This window comes from Penicillium lagena, assembly GCF_028827675.1.
Source record: "Penicillium lagena strain IBT 129212 chromosome Unknown utg000001l_segment0_segment0, whole genome shotgun sequence".
NCBI classification, from domain to species: Eukaryota; Fungi; Ascomycota; class Eurotiomycetes; order Eurotiales; family Aspergillaceae; genus Penicillium; species Penicillium lagena.
The window spans coordinates 615,900-636,252 of NW_026623222.1; the positions used below are offsets into that span (position 1 = coordinate 615,900).

A 20,353-nucleotide genomic window follows, 5' to 3' on the forward strand; every position below is an offset into this window, starting at 1 on the left:
TGCCGGACCCCCGCAAGTCGAAGGAACCAGGAAGAAGACTCAAGTGTACGCAACAGCGGCTGGTCCATAATGTCCCAGGCCTCTGGCCTGGTCAATATCCCCGGTGCCTCAAACTTCCACTCATCAGCCTCTTGAACCCTTCGACTACTCCCTCCTCTCATCCGGAGATTCCTTCCCATTCAACCATGTTCTTCCTTCCTCTTCCGCCATATAACGCTTTCCCTTTCAGCTCTTGCATCTGGTATGTTTTGATATCATTTTTCTTCCTTACCTCGCTGACTTGAAAGAATCTTTTTGAAATCGCCGAGTACACTCAAAACATGGTGCGTTACTCCGTCGAAAGACTGCTGGCGGCCACGATCGCTTCCAAGCCGAGAATGACTGCAAGTGTCTACCTCATTGCCCAAAATTTCGAATCATACTTACAAGGCCCAGCTGGACTACAAAGCCATCGCGAAGTTTTATGGAGAGGGAATTACCCCGACCGCGCTGGAGTTCAAGTTGCGCGGCTACAAGAGGCTGGCCCAGAATCTGAGGGACGACGCCTCCGAACAAGGCGACTGTCTGACTTCGTCAGTCAGAACCCCACGAGCTCGTGTCCCTCGCTCGACTAGCCGTTCTGGCAAGTCAGCTACTTTACCAAAGGGGAAGAAAGGCCTTGAAGGAAAATCATATTCGACCACTGAGCCGACCGAGCAAAACCCCTCGCCATCTGTCAAGACTGAGCCAATCATTATCAAGGATGAATCAGACACTGAGGACATCAAGAAGGAGATCAGAGACGATGCCAAAGCGACTTTCATTTTCGAAGATACCGACACAGATCTCGAAGTCATTGATTCCGAAATCAAGCGTGACAATGGAAACACCCGGGCTTTGTTGAAGATAAAGAGCCGAGTCCGTCGGCCTACTGAAGAGGTTCCCAGCAAGCGTCACAAACGACACCACTCTGATTTCCCCACCACTCTGCCAAATCTGCTGGCTCCCGAGCACTCAGTTCGTATTGATAGCCAGTCCAACGGCTACATGCTCCCTAAAACTGCTAGTCATGCTCGTTTCCCCATCCCTGCTGTCCGCTGTCCAACCACAAGCATGACTGAGCGGCTGAGCCTGACTGCTTACGCCGAGGATGAGAACTCAGAGACCGAGTATTCTCGGCCAACCAGAGGTGCGGTCCATCGACCATACGCTCCTGTGGAAGAGATTTGATATTTTAAAAATTTTCCTCGAGATACAGGATGTGAAGTTTGCCAGTGATAGGAATTGGGGAGGATATCTTGATTTAATGCCCCTTGAACAGGAGGATGGTTGCAGATAGTTTCAAATGAGATTCGTAGCTTTACTTTGAAGCCCCATAACAAGCTGACCCCCTGGTGCCATGTCCCGATCTAGGTAAATGCCTTAAATACTTTTATATACAAGGAATTTACACTAGCATCTGCTTGAACGCTACCTTTTGTTTTCACGACGTGCCTGCATCCTGCTTGTACTAGGGCAAAGAACATCACGTGCAAGGACGTGCACGCATCCCACTGGCCCGTCCAGTCGACTGCGTGTTCCTGGCCATGATTCAACCATTTTGTTTGCAAACCATCGTCTCCAAAATCTCTATCTTCATTCTCTTTAGCCACTTGTTTGTTTGACTCTTAGTGAATAAGCCCAAAGGCTTCATGGAACCCAAGTGCCTGCCATGGTCCTCAGCCCCTTTCCGACCGTGCCAAGACTGAGCACCTACACTCCATCCTCTGAATCATGGCCAAATCTCAGCCTGCCACGTCTGGACGTTTATCCATAGAAACCAAGATGACAACAACCAAGTTCGAAAATGCCTCAGTCCCCGGGCGTGGGAGACAGCTTACCGCTGCCCAGGAGCAGATCCTCATCCAGCTCTTCCAGGCCAACAGCAATGACACTCCAGATCCTGCAAAGCACACGAAGAAGTTTTGGATACTGCTGTCTCACCTGGTCAGCGAAAGTATCGGGCGCCAGTACTCGTGGCAGTCCTGCCGTCGTCATGTGACTCGGCATCATGCAGATCTTGAGAAGAAGTTCAGGGAATCTGGAGCCCATGAGGACGGAGTCTCCCCAGAAGAGGCTGTTAATTTCGCCAAGTTCCCTGCCCCTGCTTCATGTATCACTAAGACACAATCGACCCGACATCACCAACGCTCTCAGACTCGGTCGCTTTCCCCTCATGTCCACATCGATGAGGGTCAAAAGTACCGCAAGCGATTGCGTCAGTTCTCTGGAAGCTCGCAGTTCGAGGGTGAACTCCATTTGGAGGATTCTGAGTCTTCAGATCCTGATTCCACGACGATTTCACTGCCACCAATGCCTAGGAGGCCCATGAAACGGCGCACTGCAGAAGGTCTCGGGGCCGCGACGCCTAGATCTGACCGCGCTGAACAGCGACAATCATCAAAGGCAGTAAGACGAGCAGCTTGATTAAAGTCCTACTAGAGTCAAGCATTTGACATCATACCAAAATCCACAAAGCAACGCGATGAGCACCAGCGGATGCAACATACAGAACGACGGAACACATCGTACAGCGACCAGATGGTGGAGCAGGACACCAGTCATCCAGTCGTTGGGAGCGGGTGTGGACATCTCGTTTGAGATGATGCCAAATTTCAAACCGAGATATCATCGCTTCTAGCATTCGGAACCGCACCCGGCACGCCATTAACATGATCTCTGTCGGCGCGAACTGCCTCGGTTAAGAAATTGCATCTATGTGGCCTGTCCCAGATGAGATGTTTCAAGAGATTGCCATATCGACTGAGAAGGATAGAGACAGACCTCGCGCATCACCGCTCCGAGGTTCAGCAGAAAGCTCTGGTATTGGAGTTGAACATACGCTTGCAACCACATGTATATGCCTTTCTGCTACTTTAAATGTGATCCTTTACCCAGATGTCCTGTTACTTGTCGCGGAAATCCTTTCTATTCTTCTGTACCAATAACGATGCCCACACGATTTATGATACAATAACGAATATCGAATGGCGAATGACTGTTTTATATCTCCCATAGATATGCCGGATGAAAAAGGAGCACCATTCTGAAAATCTCGTCCGCCATATCGATCAACTTCTTAGGTATTGCGGCAGATGATATCAAGACAGGATTTACTGGAAAGAAAATCTTGGCCTTATCTATATTACCCATGCAAACTAAATGGCTAGTGACGATATTAACAGTATAGTAGCCAGGGTTTTGCACGGCTCTCCTTCACTATGCATAAACCCAAAGTAACGAGGACGCCTTCGTTGAATCATTGTCCCTACTAAACCGTGGCGGACAGATCAACATAATAATTTCCTGTATCAAGATCTTTTTTTCCCGAGAGTCGAAAACATCGCTGTTCGTCGCTGTGGGGAAAGGCTTCGTCGCTGGCCTTTCTCAAGGTCTTGCTGTGGCTGGCGTCTTGTAAGACGATTGAATCCACGCTCTATAGTGTCCTCCAGCTATGCATGTTGTTAACAACAGACAGAACCGTAAGGGATTAGGTCAGACCAACATCACTGTTATGCTTGAAAATCAACCACACCGCCAGCGTCAACAACGTAGTAACCACGGCAAAAAGGATATAAAACCACCAAGGTGGGTTGGACGCCAAGATATCGACGTTCATACCAAAGAGACTCTGTATCCACATTAAGTATCTGTCTTGGAAGGCTAAATATAAACTGAGATTCATACCGCGATGAACATCAGCGGGAGGAAAACAAACTGGCAACAGAACTAGTCAGCAACTGATGTGGTAGAGACAGACAGGTAATTTCGACCTACCGTAATCCAACTAAGGCGCTTCATGCTTTTGTTTGTCGATGCTGACTTTTGTGCTTCCGAGATTGACGTAAGATTGAATTCCTGTCACAAGTCAGTCGGTATTCTCCGTGGAGCTGGAATGGATTGTCGATACTAATTGAATGAGATTGTTGGAAGTTTCCGTTAGAGCTTTCAACCCTTCTGAATAAACCTGTTCCAGTTTATTTATTTGATCTCGAAATGACCTCATATCTTCATCTATCTCTTTGCTTCCTGCATAGTTCTTCTCACGGAGGACAGCCCACGATTGACTCACGTAGCTGTTCGAAAATGCCATGAGCTCGGAAATTTGCTTGTTGCAGCTCCTTCTCAGCAGATCCCATAGTTGGGCATCGCCCAGCAGGTCTCGAATTAAGTGCGGGTTCCTTCCATTCGCCCCTAGCAACTCTGTGCGCTGTTTTACGGTTAACGGTAACCTTATCGCGAACCGAATTTCCCTCACCTTTATTGCCAAACGACCTTCCGCTGCCTGAAAGGTACGATCCCACTCTTCCCAGAGTTGCTGAGCCAGGGGAGCGAAAAGGTCAGTGGCACAAGGGGGCACTTGTGCGTATTCGGAGGTGCTGAAAAATATTCTGGATTCTAGAGCACTCTCCGAGGCCGTCGTGTCCTGACGTTTGGTCATAATCCATAGAATGCCATAAGTCTTTTCGAGGCTGCGTATATCTAACTCGGAGGTATCGGACAATCTCGGCCAGTCACAGTTGGGAGAGGTAGGCAATGTAATTGCACGAGTAGTGAAGCGGCATTCAACAAAGCCTTTATGTATAAATAAGGGAGTAGCTCAACATGGACCACATCAAATCAAGATACTTACAGTCTTTTTTTGGAATTTGAGTCAAAGCTGCTCGACTGGGTGCAATACTAGGCTGCACTCTCCATACTGAGCCTGCCTCCTGCATTCGTTGGCTAACAAAAGGGCCAGCTGGGGGATGTTTTTGCACTCTTCGCCACCAACGACAATGGACACCAGTCGAGGAAGTCGAAAAGAGAAACCCATCAGCAAGGATACTACCCCAGTGGAGTGTGAGCGCTGGATTGTTAGCAGTAGGCTAAGAGTACGTACAAAATACGTCTGGAGCCAATGTCCGCTCCCATGAAATCATCAGCCCTTGCAGCAAATTCCATAATCTTCTGAGAAAAGGGATAGCCCCTGTTCGTGATGTCGCCTTCCAGCGTCTTCGTAATAGTCGTAGAGTCACCGATGACCATTTCAAGGTGGCCCGGAGAACTGGGCAAGAGAGTCCTCCACGTGGAAGCCTTCACGAAGCTTAGACTGTCAGTGCTTCTGGAAAGAAGTAGTAGCGCAATTCGATACTCCCCCTTTTGAGCCGCAAGTTGAAGTGGATTTAAATCGCCGAAATCTCGTCTATTGGTAAGGGCACCTTGTTCGAGAAGTTGAGCAACGGTGGATACAGAGCTTGCCTCTACCGCAAGATGAAGCGGCGTCCGCCCTTCGCTACCACCCTGCGCGTTGATATCTGCGCCTTTCGCAAGAAGTATTAGCATGGTCTTTGTCTGCCCTTTCGATGCGGCGACCTGGAGAGCAGTTCCAAATGTGCTGTCTTGGGCGTTGACGTCCGCGCCTTTCTCAAGAAGTAGTTCCACGATTTCGGAATGCCCCTCCCATGCGGCGGCCTGGAGAGCATTTCCATACTCGCCACCTTGAGCGTTGACGTCCGCGCCTTTCTCAAGAAGTAGTTTCACGATTTCAGAATGCCCCTCCCATGCGGCGGCCTGGAGAGCAGTTCCAAATGTGCTGCTTTGGGCGTTAACGCCCGCATTTTTCTGAAGAATTAATATCAGGATTTCGGTGTGCCCCTCCGATGCGGCAGCCTGGAGAGCATTTCCATACTCGCCACCTTGGGCTTTGACGTCCGCGCCTTTCTGAAGCAGTAGTTTCACGGCTTCGGTGTGCCCCCCCGATGCGGCAGCCTGGAGAGCATTTCCGTACTCGCCTCCTTGAGCGTTGACGTCCGCGCCTTTCTGAAGCAGTATTTTCACGACTTCGGAATGTCCCCTCAATGAGGCGGCCTGGAGAGCATTTCCATAGCTGCCACCTTGAGCGTTGACGTCCGCGCCTCTCTGAAGAAGTAGTTTCACGATTTCGGAATGTCCCCTGAATGCTGCAGCCTGGAGAGCATTTCCATACTCGCCTCCTTGAGCGTTGACGTCCGCGCCTCTCTGAAGAAGTAGTTTTATGATTTCAGTGTGTTCACTCCACACGGCGGCCTGGAGAGCATTTCCATACAGGCCTCCTTGAGCGTTGACGTCCGCGCCTTTCTCAAGAAGTAGTTTCATGACTTCGGTGTGCCCTCTCCATGCAGCGCTCTGGAGAGCATTCCCATACCTGCCACCTTGAGCTTTGACGTCCGCGCCTTTCTCAAGAAGTAGTTTCACGACTTCGGGCCGCTCTTTCCCTGCGGCAGCGGCGGCCTGGAGAGCATTCCCATACCTGCCACCTTGAGCGTTGACGTCCGCGCCTTTCTCAAGAAGTAGTTTCATGATTCCGGTGTGTCCACTCCATGCGGCGGCCTGGAGAGCATTTCCATACAGGCCTCCTTGAGCGTTGACGTCCGCGCCTTTCTGAAGCAGTAGTTTCACGGCTTCGGAATGTCCCTCCAATGCGGCGGCCTGGAGAGCATTTCCATACAGGCCTCCTTGAGCGTTGACGTCCGCGCCTTTCTCAAGAAGTAGTTTCACGATTTCGGTATACCCCTCCCATGCGGCGGCCTGGAGAGCATTTCCATACTCGCCACCTTGAGCGTTGACGTCCGCGCCTTTCTCAAGAAGTAGTTTCATGATTTCTGTGTGTCCACTCCATGCGGTGGCCTGGAGAGCATTCCCATACTCGCCACCTTGAGCGTTGACGTCCGCGCCTTTTGCAAGAAGTATTTTCACGATTTCGGAATGCCCCTCCCATGCGGCAGCGGCGGCTTGGAGAGCATTTCCAAACTTGCCGCATTGGATGTTGACGTCCGCGCCTTTCTCAAGAAGTAGTTTCACGATTTCGGTATACCCCTCCCATGCGGCGGCCTGGAGAGCATTTCCATACTCGCCACCTTGAGCGTTGACGTCCGCGCCTTTCTCAAGAAGTAGTTTTACGATTTCTGTGTGTCCACTCCATACGGCGGCCTGGAGAGCATTTCCAAATATGCCGCTTTGGGCGTTGACGTCCGCGCCTTTTCCAAGAAGTAGTTTCACGATTTCGGGCCGCTCTTTACCTGCGGCAGCGGCGGCCTGGAGAGCATTTCCATACTCGCCTCCTTGAGCGTTGACGTCCGCGCCTTTCTCAAGAAGTAGTTTCACGATTTCGGTGTGCCCTCTCCATACGGCGGCCTGGAGAGCATTTCCATACTCGCCTCCTTGAGCGTTGACGTCCGCGCCTTTCTTAAGAAGTAGTTTCACGATTTCGGTGTGCCCTCTCCATACGGCGGCCTGGAGAGCATTCCCATACTCGCCACCTTGAGCGTTGACGTCCGCGCCTTTCTCAAGAAGTAGTCTCACTTTGTCTTCCTGCCCCACTGTTGCAGCTTTGTAGAGATCCATTGGCCACTGCCAGATCTGCCAATCGTTTTTGAGGCGAGGCTTGTGTTACAGTGATGTCGAAAGGGGTAAGGCGAGGGGGTCTTGTCGAGAGTTCGGATGGTAAATTAATGTAAATCTAGATTTGTGAATATAAAGTACGATCTAGTAGGCCCGGGATCCACCGAAAAGGCGACAGCTTGATGGTCTCATCTGTCTACGTATGATGGGCATAAGTAGACCTCTCAAGGGCTCAACTGTAAGGCAGAAATTGGTCGGCGCGTAGTGAACCTTTCCTAGCGGTGAGGTGATTGTTTGGCATGTCAACTCCAATGCCATGCATGGGGAAGGTGGCTATGTGCATATACAAGGGCTCGAGCGTCTCAGCTAAAACGCTTCCATCGAATAATCATGAGATTAAATTTAGTTCAAGAGGTCAGTGCGACCCTCGCACGACTCAGGGGCCACTCTCACCCAATCCCTCATTCTATCTATTAGCACTCATCCGTCTCACCCAGCAACATTATTATCCGCGAAAGCAAGTGTTCATTTGATGAGAGGAGAAACTTGTTGAAAGTTCTCCAGAGTCACGCGATCACGGACAACTTTATCCACATAGCTACATGTACTAATGTTCGTGTAACAAAGTCCCCAAAGCTCAAGCAATAGGCTTCGGTCACATCGTGATTCACCTCGTGACAGGCATGGGGCAGGACCAGGTCCCATTGAAGTAGGACACCTTGTCAGATCCTCGAGACAAGCTATTTATTTTTGACCTCTTCGCATTGCTATCGAAAGATTGAGAACCTATTCGTGCCCTCCCTTCCCGCCACACCGCGGAGGTCATGGATCACCCGTACACTTTGCAGCCACTCTTCCTTCTCTTTCAGCCGAGCATCATACCCCTTTCTATCTAAACAACTACTTCGTTCCCATTGTAGTATAGTGTCTAGATCGCTATCACGGCACCGCACTATGTAAGGCGTGAAGTGCGGCCTCACCTTCTGGGAAGGATGAAAATTTTGAATAGTCTTGAATTCTCGGAGTAGGGAAGTTAATGAACAAGTCGAGAAAGACCCAATGTAGTATGAATTGAACACGCTCGCCAACTCGCCAACCACAGCTGTGAGGAACTAAGGGGACTTTCAGAAGAAGGATAGATCCGGAGTGAGCAGCACAGATATGCTGTCAAACGAAAGCAACTCCCTCACAGCGGAATTGTCTGAAGGTGGCAGTGTAGATGAGCTCGAGAAAATCAAAGCAGGCCAGCCTTTTCAGAATTATCAGGATCTCTCTGATGGATAAAATTGGGATGGTCCAAAACCCTACAGCGCAGCGCGAATGGTTTAGAAAGTGAGGTCGTGGTCTCGTTATTATGTACTATTGAAGTCATTTACATCCGTCCTTCAATACCAACGACGGAGAAGAACAGAGTCCAGCTCCATCCCTAATGGCAGAGGTTGATCCACTGCGCGACAATATCTTCCATGTCATGCGCGATACCCCACTGGGAGGACAGGCAGCGAAAGAGCTTCTGCATGGAGTTCAGCTCATATAACAAATTGCGCACTGCACCACCGGATGGGGTGAGTCCATTATGCTCGCTTTCGACGAACCGCTTCGTGTCCGAAATCGATGGAGGCCGAATATCCTCATGGCCCAGATGAAGGTCTGAATGGGACAACAGAGCGTCCTGCCAAACAATAGCGCGCGGAAGATTGACCGTGGTGACTCCTGCAAGCGAGAAGACCACGTATATTGTGGATGCGGCAAACAGCGCACTCGGCATGTGCACGACATGAGCCCGACCTCGAGGCAGCTGCTCGACAATATCTTGAATGGCTACGGCGTGCAAGACGGCGCGCCGCGCATCATCGCTGTTGGTCCATTTGACTAGGTCGAAGCCCGGTTGCACTGTACGATTGCCTCCTGATACATGTTGTGGGATGTTGTAGCGGGAGCACACATGCCGACAAATAACTGTCGAGTTAACCATCGTATCAAGACAGACAGTATGCCAACGCAACAAGATCTCCAGTCGTTCGGCAGCTGAGAAATGGATGCTCATGGAGATTGTCTCGTGCACTTGAGCTAGTGCTCTCCGCACATCCGATCGGCCCGGGACGCCCACGGCCAAATCGTTATCGTCGCAGTCAGACACGAGAGATTGAACACCTTCGAGCACGACACGGAGAGCAAAGGCGGAGAGCTGGTAGTCCAGCGGCCGAAAGCTCCCAACTGGGGAAAAAAGAGACCGAAAGACCATCTTGAAAGATGATTGATCGTGTTTTTGGGAGCGCATATAGGCGAGCCATTCGTCTGCGGTGTTGGCATCGAACGTAGCCTCGTCGCTGGGAAGGCTCAAGGAGTTGGCAACATGACTAGCGGAAGCACCATCACCGGACATATGGGAGACAAGGCCATCCAAGATATAGTAAGCCAGCAGCGCGCGCTGCTGAATCTCTCGGGCAGCCCAAATTCGCCATTGGTGTTCCTTTTGTGCGACGGGGGCGTCGGCGGAAGGAAGATTCTCCATGGCGTAGGGTCCACTTTCAAGCATTCCGCAATGGCTTGCCCAGAAGAAACCTAGGGGTCGAAATACTTGGCTGGTGGTGCGAATCACACGATTCTTTGACAATGCCCCATAGATCTGGCCGAGGAGAGCAGTGATCAACAACTGCACTCCTTTACAAGCATCGTAAGGACCATTGTGTGTGATCAAGGATTGCCACTGTAGGATATCAGAAATTAGAATATATCAGCACTGACCGAATGGGAAGACTTACGGAGGTTGCAACGGCTGTATGTGCTAGCCGCCACAACGCTTCGCCCTATGAGCTGAGTATAAGCATGGCACCAATATTAGTGAATATCCGACAGGGTTTACCTTTGCGACTGAGTCATTGGGGCCCAAGTACAAAGATCCGATGGCGATAGCATTCAGCAAGAGAGGATGGGTGCATTCTCGGAATACAAAGGTGGCTCGATGCAGGATCGGGAAGGTCGGAATGAAGCGAACAAAGAACATGTGCAGACATTCATCGAGAAACACAGAAGTAATGGATGTGGATTTTACAGCAGCAGTAACGCTTGAAGACTGGAAAATTTGATGAGTGTTGAGTGCTAGGACTGAAAAAACAATCAACTTACCGAGCTGGTCACCATCTCTGTAACATCGCGCACCGCCTGGTGCCCTCCTCCGGACGGTATGGCACCTATTGAAGAACTGCGATCGTCAAATGAGTTGGGAGACCCTAAGTTCATGTTGACATCCTGCACGACTGGCGGAAAGGGCAGTGTCCCCAGAGGCATCTGCCATTGGTCCGTCGTGTCCGAGGACATCAGACTCTGGAACAGATTTTCCGAGTCAGGCCAGATCAAAGCAAAATCCAGCTCCGAGGCAACACTATGCATTCCTGAATTTTGCACAGACTGAGCTTCCTCCCAAGACTGGCTGGTAGCCTCTGTGGATACTGGGCCAGCGGTCGACGCACTGCTGGTGTCCCACGAGGACATAGCTGTCATGGAGTCATGCTGTGGTAGCAGAGGGGTCGATGGCAGGTCCTGTTTTCCAGTATTCATGGCACGGGAATGTAGCTTCTCATGGCGGTTGAGGGCATCTTGCCGGGCAAATGGTCGGCGACACTCTTTGCACACATATGGCTTGGCTCCCGTATCTACAGGATCCCCGCTCAGCCAGTTGAAGATTTAATCGGGGGTTGGATAAATATAGAACTTACGGCATCGCTCATGTCGCTGTATGCGCGGATTAGCCCATATCACTCAGCTGCCCCTAATGAAGGTCGGCAGCACTATGCGACACTAGGGCAACTCACCCTCAGATGCTCCGCCTTGGAGAAGGCCTTCTGGCACACGCGACACACCAGCTTCTTGGCACCTGGAGACGGCGCGATCATTGAGTCGGTCTCCATCGTGTATGTACCGCACAGGAAGGTGTCAGAAAGAGGGATTGTGGTGATGTGGAGAGGCTGTGGGGAAGGTGTGGGTGGTTTCTACATTACTTGGTCGCCAATATCCTTTTCACTATGTAGTAGGGCTCGATGAAGAAGTCTTAGACGTGGTTGACTTATTAGTATCTATTTGTTTAAAACAATATACAAATGGAATTAAATCATCGTTAACTATCGTTCTTATTGCCAGAGAGTCCAGTTCAAGAGTGGGTGGGATGTGGCAATTAGACGCCTGATGCGTGGCCATAGAGTATCTTGCCTCCTGCCTGTTCCCTTCTTGCCGTCCACGGACGAATCCGCCACTTCATGAAAATCGGTGGCCGTAGACTCGGGTTCCACCACGCACGTGTGTAAGGGGTTGTAAGTACTTGCAGGGTGTTACCATGATCAGGCTGCGCTAATTATCACTATACTTCAAGTGTTCCCCAGAGCTCTCCCCAGAGTCCAGGGCTCCTTTCGACTCGGATCTACGGGATTACCGCCCACAAGTCTGGAGTTTTCGGCTCGCCAAGCCATTCTGGGGCGACACGGTAATTGACCGGGCTTGAGTATGCCGACGGACCCATCGGGAAGCCGCCCTCAACTGCCACTCTGCGCCCAGACTCAGCCACTAGTACTGGATGCCGCATTGGCAGCATCGTGAGTCGCCGGCTCCGACGCTTCACCCACGGCACCGTGGAGGCTCTCCGCATTCTCTCCACGAGGAGGCCCGTATTGGAACCGAAAATGCCGCTCGTATACCCCGGGCGTAGGGAAACAGTGGGTACCGTGTCTGCTATGCACACTCACCGTGGAATTTTCCGCACAGAGGCCCTGGGATCGACGTCTTTTGCCTAAATATTTTTTTAGAACCCGTCCAATGACCCCAGATCAGTCATTATTCCCCGGCTCGCCCCCAAATCAATTCATCTACCTCTCTCCCCAGTCAGGACCTGACATCCTCCCACAACACCCATCCCACTTTATCACCCTCCCGTGTATAGGACTTGAAAGGCCCGGTACCTGTGTAAAATATTCTTCTTCACAGGGTGAAGACCATGACTTCGTTCGAGATGCAACGGACATCATCTCAGCCAGACGAAGAGATTGACGACGGCCCGGCCACCAAGGCCGACATCGACCTCGTCGAAAGTGCCTGCGATGGCGGCGCTGCCACCTACTCTGAATCAGTGGCTGCTCATCTCCCAAAGGTCCACCGGGACTACCTGTTGGAACGGCATGGAACACTAGACCTCGATCCTATCCCCGGAATGGACCCGAATGATCCTTACAACTGGCCCGAATGGAAGGTGAGCGTTTCGAAGATTTGAGAACAATTTGCATGGAAAACTGATTCACGTAATGTAGAAAATGACCAATCTCATCCTTGTGGCATTCCACGCTTGCATGGGTACCTTTACTGCTGCTTGTATCATCCCTGCATATGCCAATATCGCCGAAGAATTGGGGATCGGCATGCAACAGGTTAGCTACTTGACCTCGATCCAGATTGCCATCATTGGAGGTGCTCCTCTGTTCTGGAAGCCATTGTCCAACCGCTACGGCCGCCGGCCAATTTTCCTTTTGTCTCTGATTTGCAGTCTGGTGTGCAATATTGGCTGTGCCAAGAGCACCACCTTTGCATCGGTAGCGGCCTGTCGGGCTTTGGTTGCGTTTTTCATTTCCCCTGCATCTGCCATTGGCAGTGCTGTGGTCATGGAGACCACTTTCAAGAAGGATCGTGGCCGTTACATGGGTGTCTGGACCCTGATGATTACCCTGGGGGTGCCCATCGGGCCTTTCCTCTTCGGCTTTGTTACCTACCGGGCCGGCTATCACTGGATCTACTGGATCCTAGCCATAGTAAGTCTTCCCCTCGACGAGAAAAATGTAAGTTGTGCGCTGACAATTTGGGGCAAACAGATCAATGGAGTTCAGTTCATCCTGTACCTGTTCCTCGGCCCCGAAACCCGCTACGTTGGCAGTAAAGTGGACCGTCTGGAATCCAGCTTGAAGACCCAGTATCTGAGTATTCGACGTATTGATCCCACACCACTGAGCTGGTACGAGTTCGTGCGACCTCTGACCATGGTCCGGCATCCATCCATTGTGATCCCTGCATGCGCATACGCAATGGTTTTCCTGTTTGGTAGTATCCTAGCGACTGTTGAGGTGCCACAGCTGCTGCAACTGAAGTTTGGACTGAACGCCGAGCAGCTGGGTCTGCAGTTCCTGGGTGTGATCATCGGCTCCGTGATTGGCGAACAGATGGGTGGTATCCTGTCCGATGTATGGATGAGCCGCCGTGCGCGCCGGATCGATCGCAAGCCAGAACCCGAGTTCCGGCTGTGGCTAAGCTACATTGGCTTCGCACTGACCATCATCGGCGCCATTGTCTTCCTGGTCTGCACGCAGACTTCGCCTGCAGGTCACTGGAGTGTCGCCCCCATAATTGGTACGGCCATTGGCGCCGTTGGTAACCAGCTCGTCACGACCGTGATGATAACCTATGCTGTTGATTGCTATCCGCAGGAGGCTGCTAGCATTGGCGTGTTCATCACCTTTGTGCGACAGATTTGGGGTTTCATCGGCCCATTCTGGTAAGCATTCCTATTCTAACCCTTCTTGTGTTCGACTGCTAATCATTTTGTGATAGGTTCGCACCTATGTTTGAGACTGTTGGTATTGCGCCCAGCGCTGGCGTGGCATCTGCTCTCGTCGTCGTCGCCAGTGTTATTCCGACCATCTTTCTGCACTGGCGCGGCAAGATTTGGCGTCGGAATGAAGGAGAGTGAAGGAGTATCACTTGCGTCGGTCCTTTCAGTGTATAGTATTTATTCGAGTAAGATTTCGTGTTCTTAGACGGGCTGTTCGGATGCAGAAGTTTAGCATATAGTTTCGGTTTAGAAGACAAGCAAAGACTCGACAGGGTGTTTGGCTGTAAATAGAGTGATACACTAGCATGGCAATGCACACAAAGAATTAGCAACGACCTTCAAGATTAGGGCTTATGAAAAAGCAATGTAGAGCAAGCAGGTGGAAGAAGAAATCTTGGCCGCAGTGTCCAAAATGTAGACACAAGCTCTCAGAGCTCAGTTCAACCCCCGGCAATAAGGAGAAACCAAAAAAAAGTTCAGAAAGTAGGAAAGAAAAAGAAAGAATAGTAATGTATTATTATTGCTGCCCCCCCAGAATATAAAGAAACAGGACCCCTGATGAGTTTTAAGAAAACATTCAGCCGGACCGGGCTAACTCGGTGTCCAGTCCCGAGAGTATACCGGAGCGTCGACATCGGCGCCCCTGACCCATACAGCCATGCCACAAGGCCCACGCGCAGACTATTGCCGGGTTCTTAGCCCGTAGACTACTACTTTACAGGCAGGAATTTGGGTGGCATTGTTTACGGGTTGAACGTTTATTTGTTAATCACCTAGAATAATTAGTATGCTTCAGCGGGACTCGGGATGCCGAGATGTACTGCCAATTTTTACTTTTGGTTATTTGTATGCTGCAGTGCTGCAGCAGTACGAAATTCATGCAATTGACAAATTCACGGGGTTCAGAGACGTTCGCTACTCTATACTAGCTTTGAAGCCGTACACGCTGACTCAAGTTTCAGGCGCGGACTTCTGGGCTGGCGGAAAAGATCTATTCCGTAAAGGAAGACATTATACCCGCTAACGCGCTGTGATTGGTGGATATTCTGAAGCACTCAGGCGAAACATCTTGAAAGCGGCGGTAATAGCTTCATTGCGATAAATATTGCTGTTGTTTAGTTGGAAGCTCGTAGATATGATAGATATATGCCGATATCGCTTGCTTCTACTGTATAGGTTAAGTTGGCGCTTACGTAGGAATACCCGGGCCACGCAGGGGACATTATTTTGAATACCGCCAATCATGCTTGCGCATACATAGATTTCTTTAGCTATGTCCTTGGCATCTACCTTATCATCATTTTTTTTTCGGGCGTATGAATTTATACAGAGCCGACGCTTGGCCTCATTTTATTTCCCATCAACTTGGTCATTGGTGCTCAATTTTGTTGATGAGCGTTCCAACGTGCGGAAGCAGCTCGACGGCGAACTCATCACCAGCCTTGATGAACTCCTTGGGGTTCTTGGCTGCGCCAACGCCCGGCGGGGTGCCCGTCAAGATGATGGTGCCAGCAGGAAGGGTGGTACCCTGGCTGAGGAAGCTGATTAGTTGCGGGACAGAGAAGATCAGGTCGCTGTTAATATAGAATTAGCTTTGGATCTTTCAAGTTGTACTTGCGGATAACGGGCACATACGTCAGATCGCAGTCCTGCATCACACGGCCGCTCTTCAGGCCGCGGATGTGGAACTTGCTGGCGTCCGGGATGAGGGCAGCGGACACCAAGACAGGGCCAATGGGACAGGCTCCATCAAAGCCCTTGGAGAACGACCACTGGCTCTGGTTCATCTGCGAGGTGCGGCTAGAGACATCGTTGGCAGCCGTGTAACCAAGAACGTAGTCAAGAGCCTCGGATTCCGGCACGTCCTTGGCATCGCGACCGATGACGATCACCATCTCGGACTCATAATCACCGGTACTATCCTTCTGGGTGATCTTGGGCAGCACCGTCGGGGCTGGCCAGGGATCCGCCAGCGCAGTGGAGGGCTTCATGAAGAGCGTGGGAACATCCGGGAGATCGAGGGACATCTCCTTGGCATGCGAAACGTACTATAGAATATCAGCGGTGTTTTTCGACCATTTAAAAGGATTACCTACATTCAGTCCAATGCACCGGATTGAGCCGACCTCGCTCTGCGCCAGCGGCGACAGAACGCGCGCAATCGTTTCCGTGGCATCCGTCGCCTGTCCTGGGTTCAGGACCGAGTTGCCAGAGAATGGGCGCACGGCGACATCCTTGCCATGATACAGGGCAAGGCCCACATCCAGCTGCGAATCGACGGGCTCGCCGATAAGAACCTGGGAGGGATTCGACTTGGGCACGAAGCGCACCAGGCCTGGACGACGTCAGCATTGATCCATTAAAGCATAGAGGGATAGTAGATACGTGAAAAGGTAGATGCGATCTTGGACATGGTGGGAGAGGTGAGGTAGTGAGAAATGAGTCTCCAAATATTTGCGGGTCGCGCAGTTAATTATTGTATGGCGGAGTATGTCTAACCCGGCTTCCTCTCCCCACGTTGACGATGTGGGGCAAAGTGGCCAACTCCAACACAGTAATAAATGATAAGATCCCCTCGGTCGCCATTCTGAACCCCATCACCGCCATCATGTCTGCTCCCAAGGGTCCCTTCCGTCTCGTCACCGTCAACACCGCCCCCGAACGCGCCAAGCGCCTCATCGGCCGCCTCGTCGACGCCCTTAAGGACCGCTACACCATCATTCACGTCGACAACTGCGAGAGTAGGCCGTCTCCTAACGATTGAAAAAAAAGGCGGAAACTGACTTTCCATCCAGAGATCGAAGAGGTGGAGCCTAAGGTCAAGGAGCACATGCCCGACGTTCTGGTAAGTAAAACTTTTTTTGAGTGTCATATCGGCTTATCCGAGATGCGCGTTGGGAATTCCGTGAAACTGACGCCCCGCCGCAGTTCAGCGCCTCCATGTGGACTGCCGAGGAAGCTAAGCAGATTCACGACACTGCTCGGTCGATCAAGCCAGACATCAAGCTGCACGCCATTCCCACAGGTCTGCAGGTCGAGCGCGGCCCGGATGCTATTGTCGAGTACCTCTGCGAGAATGTGCCGGGGCTGCTGGACAGCTGAAGGAGTCTAATTGGAGGCTCGGAGCGCGCGGAGAATGTATAAAATTCATATATTTTGCCCCATAAAGCTCAATAGATACTTGATGATGTTCTACTTTCAAAGCTTCTGGGAAACTTTTGCAATGTTCTTTAGTAACCTTTTTTGCCAGGCACGACCTCATAGCATGGCCCGCTTTTACCAAACATCGCCTGCAGGTCATCAATTATTACATTCGGCACCTCCCATGCTGCAAAATGTCCGCCTCGAGCATGCTCACTCTGTCTTACAACCGGGCCCAACGCAGCGGCCCAGGTGGCAGGGACAACCGAGATCTCGCGCGGGAGATGGGCAACTCCAAGCTTGACGTGCGAGATGTATTCTCTAAGTGGGTCATAGGAGATTCCCTTTGGGGGTTGCGGACGCCATGCTTCATAGTAAATGCGAACACTCGCCGCAGGGCCCGCGACCGAGAACCAGTAGATAGAAGTCCAGGTTAGAATCTCATCGTCTGTCCACGGATACGAGTCTGTCCAGTCGTGAAGTTTCTCATATATCCATGCCAACAGCGCGACGGGACTGTCAGTCAGTGCAATGCCGATGGTTTGTGGTTTGGTGCTTTGCAGCATGTTGTATCCGTACCCTTCTCGATCGAACCATGCGGATCGCACGCGGCCATCTTTCTCGCGGCTGGTATACGGCTGCAGCGCATGTTGCAGCGCCAGCAGTGGAGTGCGGCTCCACTGAGGTGGCTTGGATACGACCATGTTGACGTGCGAGGCTTTGCAGTGCTCCGGGTATAAGAGGCCTACGGCTCTTGTTACCCAGAACCCCCAGTCGCCTCCTTGGGTTACTAGTAGAGTACAGATTAGCAAGGGCATATCCGATTAATCGAAGAAACCTACCATACTGCGTGTAGCCGAGTTTGAGCATGAGCTTGTGCACAGTCTCGGCGTATTGCGCTAGTCCAAATCCGCGACGAGTCACTCCAGAGGAGAAACCAAAATTCGGCAATGAAGGAGCGACGACGTGGAACGCGGGATGTTGATCATCTCCCTTCAAATGGGAGAGTAGTTTTGACACTTCAATGAAAGAGCCAGGCCCTAGGATCCATAATTTAAGCCATTATATCATGGATTTCGTCGCTAGCCGTACTTACAGCCATGGCTAAATAGCAGCGGAATCGCATTCTTCACAGGACTCACCTGATGAACGACTGTAACGCTACTCGTTAGTATCACGTTGGCGATTAGACTTGGAGTCGGGAATGGATACTCACAGTGGATATCCAGAACACCGAATCCATCCACTTCAATGGGGATTTCATACTGAGGCAGCTCATTTAGCTGTGCCTCTGCTTTCCGCCAGTCAAATCCATCTTTCCAATAAGTTGCCAGCCTCTGCACTTCCTTGGCAGGAGCTCCGAAGTCCCAGGGATCCTGGTCCGGTGACTCGATCTGTGTTGGGAATTTTGCTAGCGACAGACGCTGCTTGAGGTCATCCAGACTGTCTCCCGGGACTGAGATTTTGTATGGCTGTGGATTGTCGGGCATGGTGGTTGCAATAGATTTCGTGTTCTCCAGAAATGCAAAGAATGCGGGGGAGTTAAGAGAAGGCGCAGATAGGGATTATCAAGCAATGCCAACCTTACATGATGCCCAGTCTTGCTTACTTTTGTATAGGCCAAGAAATAGTCCAGATGCAAGAAATCCAAAGCCTTGTCGCAGGAGCATTTGATGAGCTTGTTTGGCTCCCAAACCGAGACGTGTATATTTTGAGTGGGTAGAGATAGTTCTGTGCAAACCGGGAAGTTTGTGGAGTTGCCCAGAGCCCAAAAAGTCCATCCGCCTCAGAACCAGCTATAATCAATATATTATGAAACAAATACCTCTATTTCTAAATACCTCTATTTCTCTTTGTTCCTCCAACTTATTATCGCTGTAGCCCATACAACCTGGAAGTCTTCGTTGATTGCGGTGCTTAGTCATCTCGGCCAGCTTTCCCGACGAGATAAAAAAAGACACGGAGAACTTGATCAAGCGTCAAGAACTGCTCAACATCATGGTATTTATACGGACAGCAGCGCGAAGTGCGCCAGGCATTCGGGCCTTCTCGACTGGCCGGATTCTGCGCCATGAGCTCGCCTACCAGGTCTGGGCCCCGGAAAACGAGCAAGCCGTTCGGGATCCCATCCTATTTCTCCATGGGCTGTTTGGGTCCAAGCAGAACAACCGGAGTATCGGCAAGTATGTGTGTCATTGGTTCTATTCATAATTTAAGAAATCTAACGTCTTCAAGAGCATTGGCTCGCGATCTAAAATGCCGGATCTTTACATTGGTCTGTTGCCAACTGGGGCCCCCTTTCAGAGCTGGATAGATGGCTGATGGATTGGACCAGGATCTACGTAACCATGGCCAATCTTTCCATTCTCCGGAACACAATTACAGTGTCATGGCCGAAGACGTGCAAGAGTTCATGCAGCAGCAGAAGCTTGAGAAGTGTGTGTTGATCGGTCACTCCATGTACGCCCTTTTCCTTACCCAGCCTGTCCTAGAGGCACTGACAGACTGGATTGATTTCCCTCTTGAATCGCTCTAACATCTAAACAGGGGCGCCAAAGCCGCTATGTCGGTGGCACTTCGCTCCCCAGAGCGTGTGTCCGCTTTGATCCCCGTCGACAACGCCCCAGTCAACGCGGCGTTGAAGAGCGATTTCGGCAAGTACATTAAGGGAATGCAACAGATCGAGGAGGCGAAAGTGTCCAAACAGTCCGATGCAGATAAAATCCTCCAGGACTATGAAGAGGTGAACTGAGATTATCCCTGCTTTCGGAGACTTGATTTTAACTGATAATTCTATCAGTCCCTTCCAATCCGCTACTTCCTTCTGACCAATCTCGTCCGCTCAGAAGAGGATCGTACTATGAAATTTCGCGTGCCACTTTCAGTGCTTGGCCGCTCATTGGACAATATGGCGGATTTCCCATACTCCGACTCGGACAACGTTCAGTACAAGGGCCCGACACTGTTTATCCGGGGTACCAAATCTCAATACGTGTCAGATAACACCGTTCCTGCGATCAAGAAGTTCTTCCCGAATGCGCAGATAGCAGACGTGGATGCGGGGCACTGGCTTATTTCCGAGAATCCGGAGGCGTTCCGACAAGGTAAGATCTCTTCATTTTCTATACCCAAAACGTTTTATCGCTGACGCGTTGGATATAGCTGTGGTCAAGTTCTTGGAATCCTCGTGAGTCTCGATGGTAGAATGCGTGGTAACCAATCTACAGTCAAGCATAATAGAACGAT

The 20,353-nt window shown here is 51.0% G+C and overlaps 10 protein-coding genes across 10 annotated transcripts; 6 read left to right on the plus strand and 4 right to left on the minus strand.

Moving 5' to 3' along the window:
- Positions 1–69: 69 nt before the first annotated feature.
- Positions 70–1,209, plus strand: N7510_000252 (uncharacterized protein; the record flags this gene model as incomplete). The annotated part of the gene is made up of 2 exons (XM_056972182.1): positions 70–90; positions 430–1,209. 2 exons carry the CDS (start codon positions 70–72, stop codon positions 1,207–1,209), a joined length of 801 nt encoding a protein of 266 aa, XP_056837299.1.
- Positions 1,210–1,752: 543 nt separating this feature from the next.
- Positions 1,753–2,723, plus strand: N7510_000253 (uncharacterized protein; the record flags this gene model as incomplete). The annotated part of the gene is made up of 3 exons (XM_056972183.1): positions 1,753–2,427; positions 2,497–2,600; positions 2,660–2,723. 3 exons carry the CDS (start codon positions 1,753–1,755, stop codon positions 2,721–2,723), a joined length of 843 nt encoding a protein of 280 aa, XP_056837300.1.
- Positions 2,724–3,508: 785 nt separating this feature from the next.
- N7510_000254 (ankyrin repeat domain-containing protein) lies at positions 3,509–7,383 on the minus strand (the record flags this gene model as incomplete). The annotated part of the gene is made up of 6 exons (XM_056972184.1): positions 3,509–3,649; positions 3,706–3,735; positions 3,796–3,876; positions 4,091–4,228; positions 4,277–4,490; positions 4,901–7,383. 6 exons carry the CDS (start codon positions 7,381–7,383, stop codon positions 3,509–3,511), a joined length of 3,087 nt encoding a protein of 1,028 aa, XP_056837301.1.
- A 1,423-nt stretch (positions 7,384–8,806) lies between these two features.
- On the minus strand, positions 8,807–11,291 carry N7510_000255 (uncharacterized protein; the record flags this gene model as incomplete). Its single annotated transcript, XM_056972185.1, has 6 exons — positions 8,807–10,090; positions 10,146–10,190; positions 10,247–10,456; positions 10,510–11,036; positions 11,100–11,115; positions 11,196–11,291. The coding sequence occupies 6 exons, from the start codon at positions 11,289–11,291 to the stop codon at positions 8,807–8,809; spliced, it is 2,178 nt and encodes a 725-aa protein (XP_056837302.1).
- Positions 11,292–12,367: 1,076 nt separating this feature from the next.
- N7510_000256 (uncharacterized protein) lies at positions 12,368–14,104 on the plus strand (the record flags this gene model as incomplete). Its single annotated transcript, XM_056972186.1, has 4 exons — positions 12,368–12,619; positions 12,678–13,172; positions 13,233–13,909; positions 13,966–14,104. 4 exons carry the CDS (start codon positions 12,368–12,370, stop codon positions 14,102–14,104), a joined length of 1,563 nt encoding a protein of 520 aa, XP_056837303.1.
- A 649-nt stretch (positions 14,105–14,753) lies between these two features.
- N7510_000257 (uncharacterized protein) lies at positions 14,754–14,990 on the plus strand (the record flags this gene model as incomplete). The annotated part of the gene is made up of 1 exon (XM_056972187.1): positions 14,754–14,990. The coding sequence occupies one exon, from the start codon at positions 14,754–14,756 to the stop codon at positions 14,988–14,990; it is 237 nt and encodes a 78-aa protein (XP_056837304.1).
- A 345-nt stretch (positions 14,991–15,335) lies between these two features.
- N7510_000258 (fumarylacetoacetate hydrolase family protein) lies at positions 15,336–16,379 on the minus strand (the record flags this gene model as incomplete). The annotated part of the gene is made up of 4 exons (XM_056972188.1): positions 15,336–15,540; positions 15,602–16,014; positions 16,063–16,301; positions 16,352–16,379. 4 exons carry the CDS (start codon positions 16,377–16,379, stop codon positions 15,336–15,338), a joined length of 885 nt encoding a protein of 294 aa, XP_056837305.1.
- Positions 16,380–16,574: 195 nt separating this feature from the next.
- Positions 16,575–17,068, plus strand: N7510_000259 (uncharacterized protein; the record flags this gene model as incomplete). Its single annotated transcript, XM_056972189.1, has 3 exons — positions 16,575–16,707; positions 16,762–16,811; positions 16,895–17,068. 3 exons carry the CDS (start codon positions 16,575–16,577, stop codon positions 17,066–17,068), a joined length of 357 nt encoding a protein of 118 aa, XP_056837306.1.
- A 128-nt stretch (positions 17,069–17,196) lies between these two features.
- N7510_000260 (epoxide hydrolase family protein) lies at positions 17,197–18,597 on the minus strand (the record flags this gene model as incomplete). Its single annotated transcript, XM_056972190.1, has 3 exons — positions 17,197–17,897; positions 17,950–18,147; positions 18,204–18,597. 3 exons carry the CDS (start codon positions 18,595–18,597, stop codon positions 17,197–17,199), a joined length of 1,293 nt encoding a protein of 430 aa, XP_056837307.1.
- Positions 18,598–19,105: 508 nt separating this feature from the next.
- N7510_000261 (uncharacterized protein) lies at positions 19,106–20,298 on the plus strand (the record flags this gene model as incomplete). The annotated part of the gene is made up of 6 exons (XM_056972191.1): positions 19,106–19,290; positions 19,343–19,382; positions 19,443–19,567; positions 19,655–19,850; positions 19,908–20,211; positions 20,270–20,298. The coding sequence occupies 6 exons, from the start codon at positions 19,106–19,108 to the stop codon at positions 20,296–20,298; spliced, it is 879 nt and encodes a 292-aa protein (XP_056837308.1).
- Positions 20,299–20,353: the final 55 nt, after the last annotated feature.